Raw genomic sequence first — 18,247 nt, forward strand, 5'->3', positions numbered from 1 at the left:
ACCAGATAGTGGCCTTTTAAGTGAAAATGATTAAGATAAGAGTCAGAGTCCCAAGGGGAGGGGAACCACATTTGCCAATTCCTCTTGACATCTGGTCAACCCTTTAACAACCGGAATTAGTAGGAGAGGAGGCTGAGACATGTAGGAGCCACTCACCCAGGGAAAACACTCTTGCTGACTGAATAATAAACACTTTCTTTTCCTATGATCTACACTTCTGTAACTCTAAGTTACTGAAACATTTGCTAACAGGGCTGTGCATTATCTGTGAAGATCTTAAATCACTTTGGTTTTGAACATTCTGTTTCTTGCCCCATGAACCTGCATGAACCCATGAACCCGCAGGATAATATCTCCTGCATAAGTGCTATAGGAGAGTGTAACCAAATCATCATGCCTAAAACAATGCAGAATTCCTGCATGCCACACAACGGCAAATGGGCATTTTGGTGGGGAGAAACTTTTTTCCTTTTAGGTTTTCAGAGCACTGGAAGGTGGGGAGAAGGTCTGCTGATGGTGAAGGTGGAGCAGAGCTAGGATGGAGGCGGAGATGCTGAAGTTAACAGACCTAATAGCTGCTCAGCTGCGAGGGGCACAGCTGGCAACCTCTAGCCATGTCCCTTTTTAGCAAAAAGCCCATAATGTAACAACCAGCAACATTGGTGTTGATAGATAAATCCATTGTATGTAACAGAGCCTGGCAGACAGCAGACATTTAGGGAGCCATTTCTCAGCATTTCCATAAAATTGCTTGGAATATGCCATTTGCCATGTGGACTTGACAATCTTTCAAAACACGGTTCTGTATAGCAGCTGCTGGAGGCCAAATCCGAATACCATGCTGTATTGCTTCACACTTGTGCTCTTGGCTCCCAGCAGCTGCTACAGAGCGTCTGGCCCACAGCACCCACTTGGGCAACGTCAGTCCTCTTCTTAGCCTCTGCCCTTCCTTCTCCCAACCCTCCAAATAGTCAAACTTTTTGTAGCTTTGATTAATTAGGCCAAAGATTAGCTTGCTACTCTTTATATTCTGACCTCTGACACAGGCTATTTAATAACTTTTATCAAAATGTAAGTAATTTTATTGTTTATCTTTAGTATAAAAGTAGTGTCTGCTTGTAAAATATATGATAATAAAAAATACATGTTAAAATCCCTCTTAATTCCATAACTCAGAGATTACTAACATATTTGCCTAGATTTTTCTAGATTTTTTTCCCCTATATTTATAAACTCAAAAGTAATTGTTTTTCACAACAATGTAAATCAACTATACTCCAATTTTTTAAAAAAGTGATTGTTTTTTAAATAAAAGTGGGATTGGGGCTTCCCTGGTGGCGCAGTGGTTGAGAATCTGCCTGCCAATGCAGGGCACAGGGGTTCGAGCCCTGGTCTGGGAAGATCCCACATGCTGCGGAGCAGCTGGGCCCGTGAGCCACAATTACTGAGCCTGCGCGTCTGGAGCCTGTGCTCCGCAACAAGGAGGCCGTGATAGTGAGAGGCCCGTGCACCGCGATGAAGAGTGGCCTCCGCTTGCCGCAACTAGAGAAAGCCCTCGCACAGAAATGAAGACCCAACACAGCCATTAATTAATTAATTAATTAATTAATTAATTAATTAAATAAAAGTGGGATTGGACTATATACTTTCATGTAAACTGTTTTTTTGATATATTTTCATATTAGTAAGTATACATCATTAGTTTTCATTGCTGTGCAGTATTTGTGTGTTTATATGGAATATTTATTATACTTTATTTTCAGTTCCCATTGGTGGATATCTAGATTCCTTCCAGATTTTCCCCCAAACAAACATTTTTTTCAGCTTTGTCCACTTAAATTCCTAGAACTAGAATCGTTGGGAAATGCGCGCTGTTGATACATAGTGGCAAAACACCCTGAGAAAAGCTAAACTGATTTACACTCACCAGCAATGTGTAGGAGTGCTGGTCCCTCCGTTCATTCATCCCAATGGATTTTAAAACCTTGTAAATCTTTTCAGTGTGATAGATTAATTTTATTGCTTTGATTACTAGTGAAAACTTTTTCATAATTTATTTTTCATTTGTAATTCTTTTTGCATGACATTTATATCCCATCCTTTATCACTGTATCATCTTTCTTTCCTCCCTGCCATGTGTGTGGGAAGGGGAGGAAAGAATATATAAAAGTCTAGAAGAATATGTGATAAAATGATAACTTCAGGTATCTCTGGATGTTAGACTTATGATGGCTTTTCTTTTTTTCTTATTTATATTATCTATTTTTTCAGAAAGAACACATATTATGTATGTAATAAAAAAACTGGCCAAATATGTACAGCTCTGGAATGTGTTTCTGCAGACATATGGTGCTTTCTACACTGATCATTCTGGTTCAGAAGATATTTTCTAAGCAGCAAAATACCAGAGCTCTAAAAAATGCATTGAAATGGCCTCATGCAGCTCAAAGTTTAAAAAAAAAAACACCATAAAATGTCACTTAAAACACTTCGGCGGTTTCTCAAAAAGTTAAACACAAATTTAACATACGACCCAGCAATTCCACTTGTAGCTATCTACCCAAGAGAAGTGAAAACCTAGGTCCATGAATAGGAACACAAATGTTCATAGCAGCATTATTCATAATAGTCAGAGAGTGGAAACAATCCAACTGTCCATCTACTGGTGAATGGACACACAAAATGAGGCATATCCATACGGTGCAATATTAGTCAGCAATAAAAAGGAACAAAGTACCAACATAAAGAACCTCAAAACATAGGCTCATGAAAAACGACAAAAGTAAAAGATCACATATTATATCCAGAAATGTTCAGAAAAGACAATTTATAGAGGCAGGGAGTAGGTTAGTAGCTGTCTGGGGGCTAGACTGGGGATGGGAGTGGGGAAGGGGCACAAGAAATCTCTTTGGGGTGAAGGGGATGTTCTAAGCTGGATTGTAGATGGTGGGTGCACAGCTCTATGAATATTCTGAAAAGCACTGTCCACTTAGCATGGTTGACTCTTATGGTGTGTAATTATATCTCAATAACGATTTTTTAAAAAAAATCTAAAATGTATCATTTAAAATAAACTTACAGGGGAAATCTTTTTCTAAAAGTTAAATTCACAACTCGATTTCTGAAATTTGTCTTTGCAATTTTGTCTTCCCCATGAATCTTTTCAATTCTCTCACATCAACATCTGATACATTTTAGAATCTTCCCTTATTTTGTGGATATGAAAACTGGCTTAATGATAAATTTCAATCCCTTCCCCCTGTCTGTGGTTGGTCATCTGAAGTCTGGCCTCAACCTGCAGAGAGCCACGACTCTGGATGTGGGCACTGAGAAATGTTGCTGAGGAAACCCTGGACTGTGTCAGAGTTCCCAGAAAAAGTCCACAAAGGGAATCCTCAAGGCATAACTTAAGTGTTTCTTGAGTCACCAGAGATACTCTTTGGTTCAGGTCAGACTGAGAGCAGAGGCAAAGACTCTGTTTGCTTTCAGTTACCATCTGGCCAGGTCTATCTGGGTGCTTTGTTTAAACAAACATACTTGCTGGTAACTTCCAGGAGGTCCATTTTTACTGCAACTGACCCAGAGGGCTACCTCTCTTTTCCCCTCGCAAGATCCGACTTTTCCCAAATGCTTTTGTGTAGGAGGAAGTCTGACCCATTTTTCAGCTGGCATAGATATTCGTGCACCTTTCTCAGTTGCGAATCCGTGGCAGGATTCAATGATCATTTGTTATTGTTCAGTACTGGTGTGGTATATAGACTGCTGTCTCTCCCCAGTATCCATTCCTCCTGCTTCCTTTTAGTACCAGAACCCCTGAGCTTCTGCAGGCAACATGTTGCCCAGCTTCCCTCCCTGTGGATGTGTGGTAGAGTGTTCACCATGCAGAAGTGATGTGTGCGTCCCCGCATCTCTGCCCTTCCCACAGGCTGGAATGGGAACACAGGACAGCACCATGGGGGCAGTGGAGCAACAAGGTAGATGGGAGCCAGGACTCTGAATGACTGAGTTGAGCAGAACCACCTGGACCCCCTTCCTACCTCTGGATTGATGGACATAGGACAGAAATAAACTTTTTTTTAAAATTTCATTTCAGCAGATTAACCTATTCCCTAATTAAAATCCTGGGTTAGCTATCAGAAGGCCTGTATCCTAGTCCCACTTCTGCTTCTAACTGTGAGGCTTTTGGTAAATCATGTTACTTTCCTGAGCTTTAGTTTTTGCATCTTAAAATTAAGGGGAGGGATTTCCCTGGTGGCACAGTGGTTAAGAATCCGCCTGCCAATGCAGGGGACATAGGTTTGAGCCCTGGTCCAGGAAGATCCCACATGCTATGGAACAACTAAGCCCATGCGCCACAACTACTGAGGCTGTGTGGCACAACTACTGAAGCCCGTGCGCCTAGAGCCCGTGCTCTGCAACAAGAGAATCCACTGCAATGAGAAACCCATGCACCACAACAAAGAGTAGCCCCCGCTCACTGCAACTAGAGAAAGCCCGCGTGCAGCAACGAAGACCCAATGCAGCCAAAAATAAAAAATAAGTAAATAAATAAATTTATAAAAAAAAATTAAGGGGAATCCTAACATTTTTGTGTGCCTTAGACTCCTTTGGCAAAGTGGTAAAGAAAACCTAGAGGGCCCTTCTCAGAACAATGTTTTTAAATGCATAAAATAAAATAAAATACATGCGCTTACCAAAGAAACTAATTATACTGAAGTACAGTTATAATCACAGACCCCTTGGGTGTCTGTGGACCCCAGTTAAGGACACCTGCATGACCTCTAATGTTCCACCCTCATCAAAACACCTAGGAGTTTATGGTTCTATTTAATGTACAAGAGATAAAAAATTAGCAAGTCTACCTGTATTGTTTATATGTTTATTTTCTGTATATTGTGACGTTTTGACGTCTTAAAAGCCTTTCTGGGTAGGGAGAGATTTTCTGCCCCCATCTCCGGGGGCTAGCCAATTTTAACCCATCCAGAGCTCACCTCCTCCATCTGGCCCATGTACTCCAGGAGGAAATATTCCTCTGCCTTAATCATCTCAGCACCAGGGACCAGACAACTAAGTACGACCCCTGTAGCTTAGCGTCTGCTGAAATTGTTCACACCCCAATCCTGAACTGTTTACCCCGCCCTGCCATGCCTTTTCCACGGGAACTCCAATACAGACTGCGCTCTAAGCTCTCCCTCTGCCTCTTCTGCCTCCTGACCAACCAGTAGTGCCTTTGCTTCCCCATATGGCCCTGGGTGGTTCTCTAGGACCTATGAGTATAATACACTCTTTTCCTGAGCCCCTCCTCTGTCTCCTCGTGTGGCCATATCTGACTGACCATCACGTAAAAGAACACAGAGCACTGCCTTTGTGGCCTGGAAGTGTTCATCGTCTTCCAGATGTGCTAGGATCTCATGTAGAAATAACATTCCCACTTGTACATGTCTGACCTGTTAGAGACATCGCTGAAAAAAGAAAGACTCCTAAAACCAACAGTTATAGTTTGTCTTAAGAATTCAGTTGTAGCATCTTGTTTCCTAGTTCATTAAAACTAAAGCTATAAAGAAAAGGCCTGTAATGAAGTAATAAATTTGCTCTCCAAAATAGATATTCAAGAGTGAGTCCCCATCACTCTTTTATTGTAGCTTCTTCAAATTGAGACGGCTTTTTGCATCACTAGGATTTAGCCTCTCTACTCAGACACCTACAGAGCACTGCTCGGGGGGCTCATTGAAGATGAGGAAAGTACTGACACTAGTGACAATAATATAGTCTGGAAACTGGTCACCTTCCAACTGGTGCCTTCAGGGTTAAATTTTTACATTGGCTCTTTCATCGTTACCAAAAATATGTTTGGATAGATTGACATGGCCTCGGTGTTTTAAATATTCTCAGATGTTCTGCTTTTTGCTAGGTCTTACCTCGAACAAAGACATAAGCGCTGTGTTGTTCATAATAGTCTCCCATTCGTACACGGATTTTGTAGAGACCTTCATCTTCCTTGTTGAGATGAGAGAATGTTAGCGTTGCCCGATCTCCACTCCAGTGTGTTTGCACCCATTTTGATGGAGAAACAGGAGCCCCTAGGGAACAAAAGTAAGCAAATTAACTGGTTTCTTTCTCATTACTCTCTTCTTCCTCCTTCCCCTCCACTCTTCCCTCCCCCCAATTCTCTCTCTCTCTCTCTTTATTCCTCTTCTTCTATATTGAAAGCTATCTGAATATTAGAGGAAGTCTATAGGGCTTTGAGTCATTCTGCCATGTTTATATTGGTTAAAATGTTAGAGTAGAAGTGAAGGGACCAGGGCCAGATACATAATCTGCAGGGCCCAGTGCAAAATGAAATTACAAGACCCCTTGCTCAAAAAGCAGAGAAAAAAAACACAGTCAAGGTACTAAAATATAAGGCTTTGTCCTCTAAAAATAGTTTATTACTTATAAAACATGATAGGGTAATACAAATTGCAAAAAATAATATTTTTATGCCATAATTTTACATACAAAAATAATACTTTATTAATGTGATACGTTGATTGATAATACGATATTTTTTACGTACTTTTCTGCAAACTCAGTTACTTTTAGTAACTTCATTTTAAATTGATATAACTGAAAGCAACATCAGTGACTCTTTGCAAATGCAAGATCATAAATTAGTTTTGATTTTTTTTATTTTAAGAAGGATCTTTCTGCTGATGCAACTATTAATGCAGATGTTAAGAGTATTACATAGTCATAGTAATATATAGTTTTATACATTATAGTATTATATAGTTATGGTGCTATAAAGTTAACATTGGGTTAATCTTCTGATAAACCATTTCAAAATATAAATTTTAGTACTCTAGAGCTGACGATTCTTTTTTTTTTTTTTAAACATCTTTATTGGAGTATAATTGCTTTACAATGGTGTGTTAGTTTCTACTTTATAACAAAGTGAATCAGAGCTGACGATTCTTGAGGAACAATTTTTTCTAAAAAGATTTAACTCTTTATACAAATAGTTTCATGTAAGTCTGAATTTAATTTTAAATGTAAATTTACATAATTGCATCCTAATGTTTTCTCTTACACGTCCTGTAACTTGTGGTCATACGAGAAACTGAAAATGACTTCATGATTTGTATATAATTCAAATGCCTGTTTATGCATTCTCTCACTGTATCTTTGATTATGAGGAAAAATTAATTTAAAAATTATCTTTCTTGTTAATAACTGCTTCATCCAAAGTTTCGTATGGAAATAGTGTTCTTTTTCATTGAATGTGACAGTCTTTAAACTTAATTTTTATTGCCAAGCCTGTGAATATTTGCTTTGCAATGTTGTGGCAGTTTTCATAACCAGAGAGTCTAAACTCTGAAGAATTCTAAGAACTGCCTTATGTGCCTTACTGCAATGTCTATGTACATGCTTTTATTTTATAATATTTTACGGACAAAGTTTATTGTGTGATTGCTGGCAGTTCCTGTCACGGTGCTCAGGCCAGGAAGCTCATATCTGTGCAGATCCCACAAAGACGCATTCTGGGGGTGGACAGGCAATCTCGGCTCCCGCTGTGGGCGCCCACACTGCCCCACGTGGGGCCCCTCCTCTCCTCTAGGGCCACGCCGTCCAGCAACGCTACTGCTGCCGTGACTGGTTTCACTCTGGGCCCAGGTCCTGGTCTCAGCCATGGCCTTGGGATGGCCCAGACTGCCCGGTGCCCACACATGCACTGAAGTTCAGGCCAACTGCATGGTGAGCATGCTGACCACCACCCACCGTGTCTGGGGACCAATGGGCATGCTCCATAGTCCCACTGGACTTCACTGGACTCCACTTTATTTTACCAAATAAAATTAACTTACAAAATGAATATACATCCAACTTGCAAAATGAGAATACATTTTTTTGTAATCCTTTCCCTATATTACTTGGTGATAAGAAATTATAATCTCCACAAATATATTGTGAAAGTTCTGCTACTCTGATATATGTGTAAAAGCTTTTGTAACATCCAAAAGGTTATGTCCTCTAACGTTCAGATTCTGCCAGCTCTGGTAAAGAGAACTGCACTCTTATGGACATTCATGCTCTGGGGCCAAGCCTGGGCTGTGACCTTCTGCAAATAAGAACCTAGTGAGAATTCATTAGTAAGGCTCACCATTTCGGTACCACTGGATCTCCGGCTGGAAATGTTTAATTTCAGGAGTGATAACTACACGGCAGCCTAGACTCATCGTCTCGCCTTCTCTCCCGAAAGACACATCAAACTTGTCATCAAAGTGGATCTCAAACTTGGACGCATAACCGTAAGGGGTCACAGCAACTGGGCACAACAAAAACAAACATCAGTAATTTACTTTTTGTCATCAAAGAGACACAAGCATTTTAATAAGCACAGGCAGAAAGCAATCACAACAAACCTATCAAGTGACTTATCTGGGCAAAAATTAAGTCTTATAAAAGAAGTATGTAGCATATTCACATATATCATTATATTGAAATGGAAATTCTGTGTATGGAAATTCTTGCTTCATTGGTCAGGTAAGCTAAATGCTTATTTTTACTATTATAATTAATAGAATTTAAAAAGTCAGGTTTAACGCCTTACATAAAATGTAAATGAACACCACACTTAGCTTAGACTTAAATATAGCTGCAGTATATGCACATTAAAATGTTACATTCTGAGTTCATTTAAACTTTACTGCTTGTACTCTTGGAACAAATAGCCATATCGATTTCTCATAAAAATTGAGGTTTTAGTAAGTAGCTTCAGCTTCTTTGATGATCTGGGTTAAAAAAATACAGGAAATATAAATGGGAGAAAACAAAATTTAAAATATCATTCTTAGAAATATCTTATTTATAGATTGAGTAAATACCTGCACCATAAACTCTCCTAGGTTTTATTTTCTCTTTTCTCAAAGGAAAGGGCCTGGGAGAATAATGACTATTTTTGATGGCTTCCTACATGCCAGGAACTTCACATTTGACATGTCATCTAATCCTTGCAAAAACTCCATGGCATAGTTACTAGTTTTTCCTCTCTTTCAGGTGGGGATATAGAAGTTCACAAATATAATATATAGCTAACGCCAAGGTTTCAAAGGCATCATGTGTGAAACTGAAATTCAAATGTATAACTGCCCAACTCTAAAACTTAGGCCCTTTTTCTCCTATTTCAATTCTCTTCCTAAGACCTCTTAGAATTAATTTGAAAATGCAAGCTAACATTTACTGAGTTCACCTTGTGCCAAGTATTATTCCAAGTGTTTAATATCTATCAACTCAATTAAGCCTCATAATAACCCTATCAGGTAAGTACCATTATTATTCCCATGTTATCAATGAGGAAACAGAAGCATGAGGAGACTAGATAACTGCCCATATGCACCCTGCAGACCCAGGATTTACACTGGCAGGCTGTTTCCAGAGCCTGTGCTCTCAACCAATACATGGGGTTGACTTGACTTTGTGTGTCCCCAGGCAACCACTCACCAACAGGGAAATGACTTCTCTTTGAAGCATGTGTCCCATCTGCCCCATTTTTATACGATGATGTCCCACTGAGGTCAAAACGCAAAACAACTTGAACAGATCTTGTTTATTGGGAAGTTGGGCTGGTTCCAAAGCTGCCTCAGGGAGTAGAGATAAGGGTTATAGGGAGGGCCTGGTTTGGGTCAGGGGTTGGCAGATCTGTGAGCCATCTCTGGATTGCCTCCTGTTTTGTACCATGAAGGATGGTTTCTAAATTTTTTAATGGCTGAAAAAATCAAAAGAAGGATAATATTTTGTGACATGGGAGAAGTCATAGGAAATTCAAATTTCAGTGTTCATAAATAAGGTTTTATCTGGATACAGCCATGCTCATTCATCTATCTATTGCCGATGGCTGCTTTTGTGTTACAGTGGTAGAGTGGAATAGTTGTGACACAGACCCACACAGCCTAAACTATTTACAATCTAGTCCTTTACAGAAAATGTTTGCCAACCCCTGGTTTAGAATATGGTTTGGAATTAGAAAGACCAGGTTACAAGTCGCTATTCTACCATTATGCGTGGTCTTGACCCATGATTTAATCTCTCTAAGTTGTTTCCTCATCTGCATAGCACAGATAAAAAGGCACCCAGTTCATAAGCTTTGGAGAGCATTAAATGAATCAATGCATATAAAAAATGTCTTAGGGGACTTCCCTGGAGGTCCAGTGGTTAAGACTCTGAGCTTCCACTGCAGGGGGCATGGGTTCGATCCCTGGTCAGGGAACTAAGATCCCACATACCGCACGGAGCAGTCAAAAAAAAACCAAAAAACAAAAAACTGCAAATCACCAGTGAAGCTGGGGGTGCTGTCTCCCAGCTCAAAAAAAAACAAACAAAAAAATGTCCTAGTACAGAGTCTGGCACAACTGATCAATACATATTAACTACCAGAGCAGAACCAAGGGCAGGGAGCTTTATCCATGATATTTACCAGCATATTCCAACCACCTAAACTGGTACCTGGCACACAGTAGATGTTCAATAAATACTAGTTGAATTAATGAATAAAAGCCCTCCGTTCTCTATGCTGGGAACAACTGCACTCAATTCAGGAGCCAGAGGAGGCTCTGAAAGATTAAGAAGTTAGAGAAGTAAGATTGAGCTGGGCTTTCAGACTCTGGCTTGATGGAGAAGAGGGGAATGGGAAAAACATGGATGATGATATAGAAATGGGACTGAACAGGATACGTGTGGAGGATTGTAGAATGACCAATAGGCCAATCTTGGGGACATTGGGGATAAGTCATAGTTTCAAATTTCCCAGCTATTCTATCTCAATATAAATCAAATGATAGGGAAGGACATGATTTGGGATGTGTTCCTCCTACACTCTCACCCATCATCCCCTCTTGCCCATGGGATTGATACCAATGATTACAATTTAGAATATTAAAATTAGGAGCCATTCCATGAAGTCGATGGAGTAGGTCATCTACAGACATCAAACTAATTAGTTAGGCGAAAAATTGACCCATGAGAAAGTATTTTCATCAACCATTTTTAAAACTACCACTTATTTTTTAATGTTTGGAAAATAAGAAGTTCGGGCTTGACTACCTTTTTCAGTCTGAACAGTGTAAGCATCAAATTACTTGAACAACAATAAGGATTTTACTTTTATTGCCTCCCATGAAAAGAAGTTCTGATATAGATGAAATGATTGAAGTTCACAAATTTACAAATTACTATGGATCAGAATATTGTTAATAATTTGTTATTAAACCACATTTACACCTCATTAAATTGCATTTCATAAATTAATGTATTTATTTATTCATTCATCATCAAATACTACTCTACATCAGGTGCTGGGATTTAAAGATAAAAGGTCCAGCCTTGCCTTCAAGTGTCTCATGGGTCAGTGGGAGAGAACAGTTAACAGTGTCCAGGGAGACTGATGCTCTTATGAAGGTGCCACAGCTTCACTGGGGACACCGAACGCTGAGTGGGTGGGGCCTGGGGTGGCAGTGGGGTCAGACATGGATTTCTCAAGGAGTTGATACTGAACTGGATATTTAAGAATGAGTAAAACTGCTCTGATATAGTCCAGGCTGTGTGTGTGTGTGTGTGTGTGTGTGTGTGTGTGTGTGTGTGGTTAAATCACTCTGCACAGGTTTGTGTAATGATCTTTCTCAATTTAAACACAGAAAGACTTAAAAGCATTTTAAATGCTTTTAAGACTTAAAACCATTTTTAGCCTGTCACATCTGGGCATTTATAAAACCAGAGCAAAGCAATTATATGCAGAAAGAGAATATAGTAACCAAAGAATCTGAAAAAATAAAACCAACCACAGGTAGTATTACACACATACTAGCATATATTATAATATAGACTATGTATTTATTTCAGCATTATGGAATAGCTTATTATGCAGTATTGTACAGAGATGACACAGCAAATATACTTTTAAACTTACAGATGGGGGGCAAGGTGGAGGCCCCTGCATGGAAGAAAGTCTCATCAAACTCTCCCTTATATCCTAGAAAAGAAAGCAGAAAAGCATGCCAACTGTTCCTTGACTTTATTTTTTAGCAGTGAGAATAAATTTTTTAAGAATACACTTTGAATAAAACAAGTCCAGCAAACTTACTCTTTACCACAACCGAAGCATATGCTGAAAGCTCTCCTTTAGCATTCATCGCCGAGGCCCGGTACTGAGCGGTGTCTTCAAAATCACATCTGAAAGAACAGATGGAAATGAGTGCCCAGTGCAGTGACACTTCTGGTACAGTCATCCCTCAGCATCCGCGAGGGATTGGTTCCAGGACCCCCATGGATATTAAAATCCGCGGATGCTCAAGTCCCTTAAGTAAAATGGTGTAAAATAGTCGGCCCTCAGTATCGGCGGGTTCCGCCTCCTCAGATACGGAGGACCGATGTAATTGCTAGCTGTTTCATCAAGGATCTCTTTGCTAACAAGGCACAGGGCAAGTCACTGACTGACACATAGCTCTTTGGCACTCTTGATAAAGCTATTCTCTCTGACCCAGCACCCTGTGGTGTTATACAGACCAACAGATCTATCTACCAACAGCTATAGTCCACCGTGACCCTAACCTGGGTTCATTTAAAATGTCCAAAAAAAAAAAAAGTCAACAAAGTGTCAAGCATATAAATTACAGTGTGAACAGTGTGATGAAAAATTGGTCTAAAGTTGTATCAGGAGCAGAAAATGTCCAGCCATGTACCTTTGGAGCAGGTAAGACCCCAAGCACCTTGGGGCCTCCCTCAGGGTGGGTTTCAGTCTGGGGGGTTACAGGGTGATGAAGAGACAAAGAAACAGCCTCTCCTTATAGACGCCCACAGACTCTCTGAGCCACAAAACGGATCCCGGTACAAATAAGTTATTTAACTTTCAATTCTGCTAAGGTTCAGGCCCACAGAACAACACAAGAAGTGCCATTTGGAAGTTCCTCTAAGTTATAATGCAGAAATTGGGATGTCGTTAATAATGGAGTAGAGAGAGAAGGATCTCACACAGAGATGAACAGGCTAAGATTTCAAAGAAGGCTGTTTTGTGTCTTATCACTGCCAGTGTTCGTGTTCTTCATTGTTCCTCTGGGTTTAGTTTCATTTGTAAAATCTTAGTTCTTGTTGAAATCTACAGACATCAATAGAACCCCAGGAGGGTCAATACAGTTGCCTTTCCCATAGCTATTTAATTATAAAGCAACCACATAGCTCGCTGCCGCCTCGGTAGAATCTCCGACTGGCAGAATGGATGCAACTTTAGGAAGGGGTCAATGCTTGGCGAAAGCCCCAGGGTCCCAGGGTTCTTTCTGCTTTAAGCCCAGCATCACCTGTGTCAACTGCTCTGACCTGAGAAGGCTATGAATCTCTTGAGATCAGAATGACGTAAATTTTACTTTGACATCTCAGCATGTCATGGTTTTATTTGAACCGAAAATGCTGGGAGCTTGTTTAACTTTTTCATCCACATAACTAGGCTTGGATTTCAAAACCGCATTAGGAGACATGATAAACCTTTGAAAACTTGGAAATTTTGATGTGGATTCTGCTTTCAAATTTTGCTTTTGATTTTGCTTTAAAAACATCCCAATGTCAGGCTCTGTGTCCATCTACAGGCTGACAGGGTGGGCACATAGTTTCCCACAGTTCCTGGTGAGCTGAAGGAGAGAACAATTTCTCTAAGTCCAGCTTACTTGCAATGTCACCCACCCCAAACTTCATCGGCCTTTACTGATTAAAGGCAAAAGTGTATAGTGATGGCGTAGATTTGGAACTCTGAAAGGATAACTGAATATAAATGCCTATTTATGTAACTTATTTTCTTACTAATGTCTAAGAAAAACTCTCCAGTATATAAAAGGATAAATAGATACAAATGAATTTTTCCTCATCGTCTTTGACTAAATTCAAGTAAGATCACTTTGGGAGGTAACGTGGGCTTGGTAAAAGTGTCATGCTTATCGCTTTTAGTTGTGCACCAAGAAGCAACGTATGGGACTGTCCCCCATCCTGATCACGCTACATTGGGAGGAAAAGGGGACGGTCATTAACTGGAGCCCAAACTGCCACCCTAAGCAATTGCTGGGCAACACACACAGACCCTGATGTCTCTTACGCGTTTATCTCCAGAGTGTGAATTCCATATCGGCTTTCGATAATATACTTTCCAGGGTTTGCATGGACGTTTATTGGCACCTGGTTTTTATACCTATGAGACAATGGAAACAAGGTGAAGTAAGTTGAGGTGTAAATAGATTCATGATTAAAAGCAACACACACACAACTGTTGTTCTTGAAGGAACACCTGTAAACACAGCACTGAGGTCGGTAGCGGGGTCTGTTCAATAAATGCAAATAAAACGCATTATAAATATTATAAAACTTCTTTTTTTTAACATTAAAACAATGGAATTTTATTTTGATGAAAAACGAGTTTACAATCATTTAGTAAATGCAGAGCAAACACTTCATTTTCCTATCCCATAACTCGAAAAACATCATTAGTAAATAAATATCTGTGAACAGATTAAGGGTAAGGCAGACTGGATAATAAACCACCTGAAGTTCACACTCCCTGCATGTGACTCACTTGAAAAGGATGAAAACGGAAGTGGAGATAACTGATAAGATATGGCCGTTGAATCTCATCCTAATCATTCAAATAAGCCCAATGATACTCATTTTTTGCTCATCATGGGCAGCAAACTATACACATTTTACTGAAGGAATACTTTGATAGAAGCACTTATTTAGATTATATTGTGCATCACAATTATTAAAATGGCTTGAACAGTTCCACTTAACCACCATATATAAAGTGCAACTATATAATATTCTACATTTTATCTGGGGTGTGATGAATATCAATCTAGACTGAAAGTACCCCAGCTGCCAATTTCCGTCACTTCTGAAAAGATCTAGATGTGTGAAAAAGGACTGTTCTCCCATACAAAGAACCAATTTCACAAACCTACTGGTAAACAAATACATTTATATAACTGGAACCTCAAGATGCTAGAGTAGTACTCATTTAAAAAACCATTCAGCTACCTTTGGTCTTTAAAAAAGTCTACACTGCAATATCCTAAACACTGTTCTGTGCATCTCACAATGCAGAGAGTGGCCTTGCAGTGCAGGATGAGGAGAGTGCAGCGTCATTGTGAAGAGTAGCACGCTATGGTTTCAAGGAACGTCACCATCACAGCATCGGATTCTGTGCGTCAGGATCGAGGTCATTGTTGCTAGAAGGGGGATGGATAGGGAGAATATCCAGCTCATCCACTTGAGGAGTTGGGTGCATGACTACCAGCTGGTCCTGGGGAATGTCAGCTGCAGCTGCTGCAAGGTTGGTGATAGATTTACTCTTTACACACTGAAAGTCTACACACCGGCTCTTTCCTTCTTCCTTTTCCCAAGACATTAAATAAAGGGTCTTTGGACATAGTTGTAAATCACTTCTGGGCAGCCCCCAGGCCTTTTCTTTTACTTTTTCTTTGTAGGTTGTATAACTTTCTATTCCCAATCTAATCTTCTTAAGACCCCCTCCGTCAAAACTGATTCGGCCACATCTCTGTTTTCAATGTACTTGAAAAATCTATATAATTTTGTGCTATAAATAATTTGTGAATATTATTCTCCCATCCGTGGTGGATACTCTTCATCCCAATCAACCACATCATCGTCTGTAAGCACCACTATGTGACATTCACGTTCCCCACTCTGGGCACTAGCTACCATGAGAGGCAGAATCATTTCTTCCAGGTAAAATTCGAACTGTCTACGGGCACCATCATTTGATAACTCATGCATTAGGGCACTGAGATCTCTACATTTAATAGTACTACATTCAAAAGAGATACAAAGAGAGTCGCATGGTTCTCTCAGTTCAGGAATAGATATGCCATCGGGACAAGGGATTATTCCTGTTTTATAGTAATCCAGAATAGCTCGAAACACAGAAGAGCCAATCCCCTCTGCCACCTCATACTCTCCCTTCTCGCTGGGACATGTAGAGTTATGTTCTCTGCCAGATGCAAACATCCTGCCCAACACTGTATATGGCTGAGCAGTAAAAATGGATGGGTCTACAACAAATTTAGTGTTATCCACTATTAATGTCACTCGTTCTGACGTTCTTACATTCCGACCTCCTTCTTCGGCATGTTCATACACAAACACCATTTCCCCAGATGTCTTACAGCTACCATCTGAACTTGACTGACTACTGTTTCTGTTGCTGTTCCCAGCACTGCTACTGGAACCATTTGGAGATGCTTTTTGAGGATGAGGACTTCTTGGACGAGAGGAATTGTGATCTTTTTCACGTGCAACATGGTGCTGTCGTGTTGGAGAAGTAACATTTCTAATACAAGGAGTGAGCTGAGATTCTGTTCTTTCATGAGATGAATCTCGTGATCTGTCACTTGACCTTCGTCTATCTCTTGATCTCTCGTGAGAGAGATCAAGTCACCATGTAGACTCATTTTGGTGTGGTCAACAACTCCTTTGGCAACATGTGAGGGAGTACTTGAATGTTTATAAAGTTTACGATGTCTACTATTCAATTTCCGATCCCGGTTCTCTGGATCACTGGAGTTACTGTCATAAGGATGAGGCCATCCTGCCATCCCACTTCAAGCTTCCTCACGCCGCTGCTCTGAAAGCACACATGTAGCACCCATAAACTGTAGTCCCCCTTGAGTGTCCAGGCACAGGCCGGGGTCGGCGACACCTCCGCTTCCTCCCCAACTGGATCCCTCCGGAGGTGCCTGTGGCAGCGGATGCTCTGGCGGCTGCGGCTACAAGAGCCGCCCCAACAGGTTGCAGGCCAGCTCCTAGGCTGCTTCTCGCCTAAAACTTCTTGATGAATGTGCTTTCCGCTCCTCCATTACAAAAATTACGTTCAAGAAGTTGGCCATTCACAGCAATGTGGTTGAATCTTGCATGTGTAATGTTGAGTGAAAAGAGCCAGACACAAAAGAGTATAATGATTGCTTTCATGTAAAGTACAAAACCAGAAAAGACTAATTAATGCTGCTAGAAGTCAGGAGAGTGATTCCCCCGGAGCGGGGCAGGGGGGATTAAGGAGGCATCCTGGGTGCTGAAATTGTTTGGTTTCTTGATTTAGGTGCTGGTTACCTGGGTGTATGCAGTCTACAAAAATTCATCAGAGTTCTACATTTATATGTGATATGCACTTTTTAATGTGTATATGATACTTCAATAGAAGATCTAAAAAAAAGAAAAGAAAAACTTGCCTATTGTTGACACAACAGAGAGGAAGGCTTTGAGTGGGTTTTTTGTTGGCTGCCTGTGTAGGATGAAAGCAAAACATTCTTCCCACTAACATTCTTGCATGTTGTTCAAAACCTTGTCATTGCATTGAAAGCTCATTATATTTGTTTTACTCTTTTGTGAGCAAGCATAGCTCTCATCTTGGAAGAACTTAAAATATCAATCATGAAAGAAAACTACTGACAAATAGGAGCTGAAAGATTCCCTTTTTCTGACTGGCCATCCTTGGTGAAGCCTCTCAGCCTTCAGAGGCTGGGGCTCCAGGGAGGGGCCCCTCCTGAGACACTGTCTCCTGAGTCTGCAAGGGGCACCTTCTTCACCACGTCCTCAGGTTCTCAGTAGCCAGTGGCTATGGTGCTGGAACAGGCTTTTCTGCTTAAGCCACTTTCTGTCCCAAAGAGGAGCTGGACTTCATTTGATTCCCTTTCAGACACCCCACTTCACTTGCGCAGACATCGCAAATAACGCTAATAACCATAACAGACACAGAGTGTTTACTGTGAGCCAGGCAAGTGCTTTAAATTCAATCCTCACAACAACCGCACGAGATGGTACTACTTTTAACATAGTAAAGTAGTACCATTTTCCAGATGAAGAAACCCAGGCATGGAGAGGTTAAGTGTCTTGCCCCAGCTCTCATGGCTAGAACAGCAGAGCTGGGATTTGAACCCAGGCAGTCTGGCTCCTGACAACATAAGATGCTTCCACTTTCCAACTGTTCTCTATTTAGCTGCATTTTATTTCTTCAGATTTCTGGACACGGTTATAAGGAGGTTTGGGAGCAGGGAAAGTGGTGGAAAGGGAGAGAAAGAAAGGAAATAATCTCCAGCCAGTCCCTACCTCTCCCCAGCTTGTACACGCATACACACACACACACACACACACACACACACACACATGTGCACCCTATGTCCCTAAAATGCATCATTTTTTATACTTTAAAAAATGTACAATTCTC

At 40.6% G+C, this 18,247-nt stretch overlaps 1 protein-coding gene and 1 pseudogene across 1 annotated transcript in view; both read right to left on the bottom strand.

Annotated features, from left to right (window-relative positions):
* MYOM1 (myomesin 1) overlaps positions 1–18,247 on the bottom strand; it is a 138,271-nt gene that overhangs the window by 78,875 nt on the left and 41,149 nt on the right. The window contains exons 7-11 of the mRNA XM_061170465.1: positions 14,111–14,203; positions 12,116–12,204; positions 11,942–12,004; positions 8,141–8,305; positions 5,919–6,080 (exon numbers count right to left, since the gene is read on the bottom strand). Of these exons, the coding sequence (XP_061026448.1) occupies positions 5,919–6,080; positions 8,141–8,305; positions 11,942–12,004; positions 12,116–12,204; positions 14,111–14,203 (572 nt within the window). The remainder of the gene's footprint in view (positions 1–5,918; positions 6,081–8,140; positions 8,306–11,941; positions 12,005–12,115; positions 12,205–14,110; positions 14,204–18,247) is intronic.
* LOC133075688 (BTB/POZ domain-containing protein 10-like) lies at positions 15,194–16,622 on the bottom strand (annotated as a pseudogene).

Source organism: Eubalaena glacialis, chromosome 15 (genome assembly GCF_028564815.1).
Source record: "Eubalaena glacialis isolate mEubGla1 chromosome 15, mEubGla1.1.hap2.+ XY, whole genome shotgun sequence".
In the NCBI taxonomy this organism is placed as follows: Eukaryota; Metazoa; Chordata; class Mammalia; order Artiodactyla; family Balaenidae; genus Eubalaena; species Eubalaena glacialis.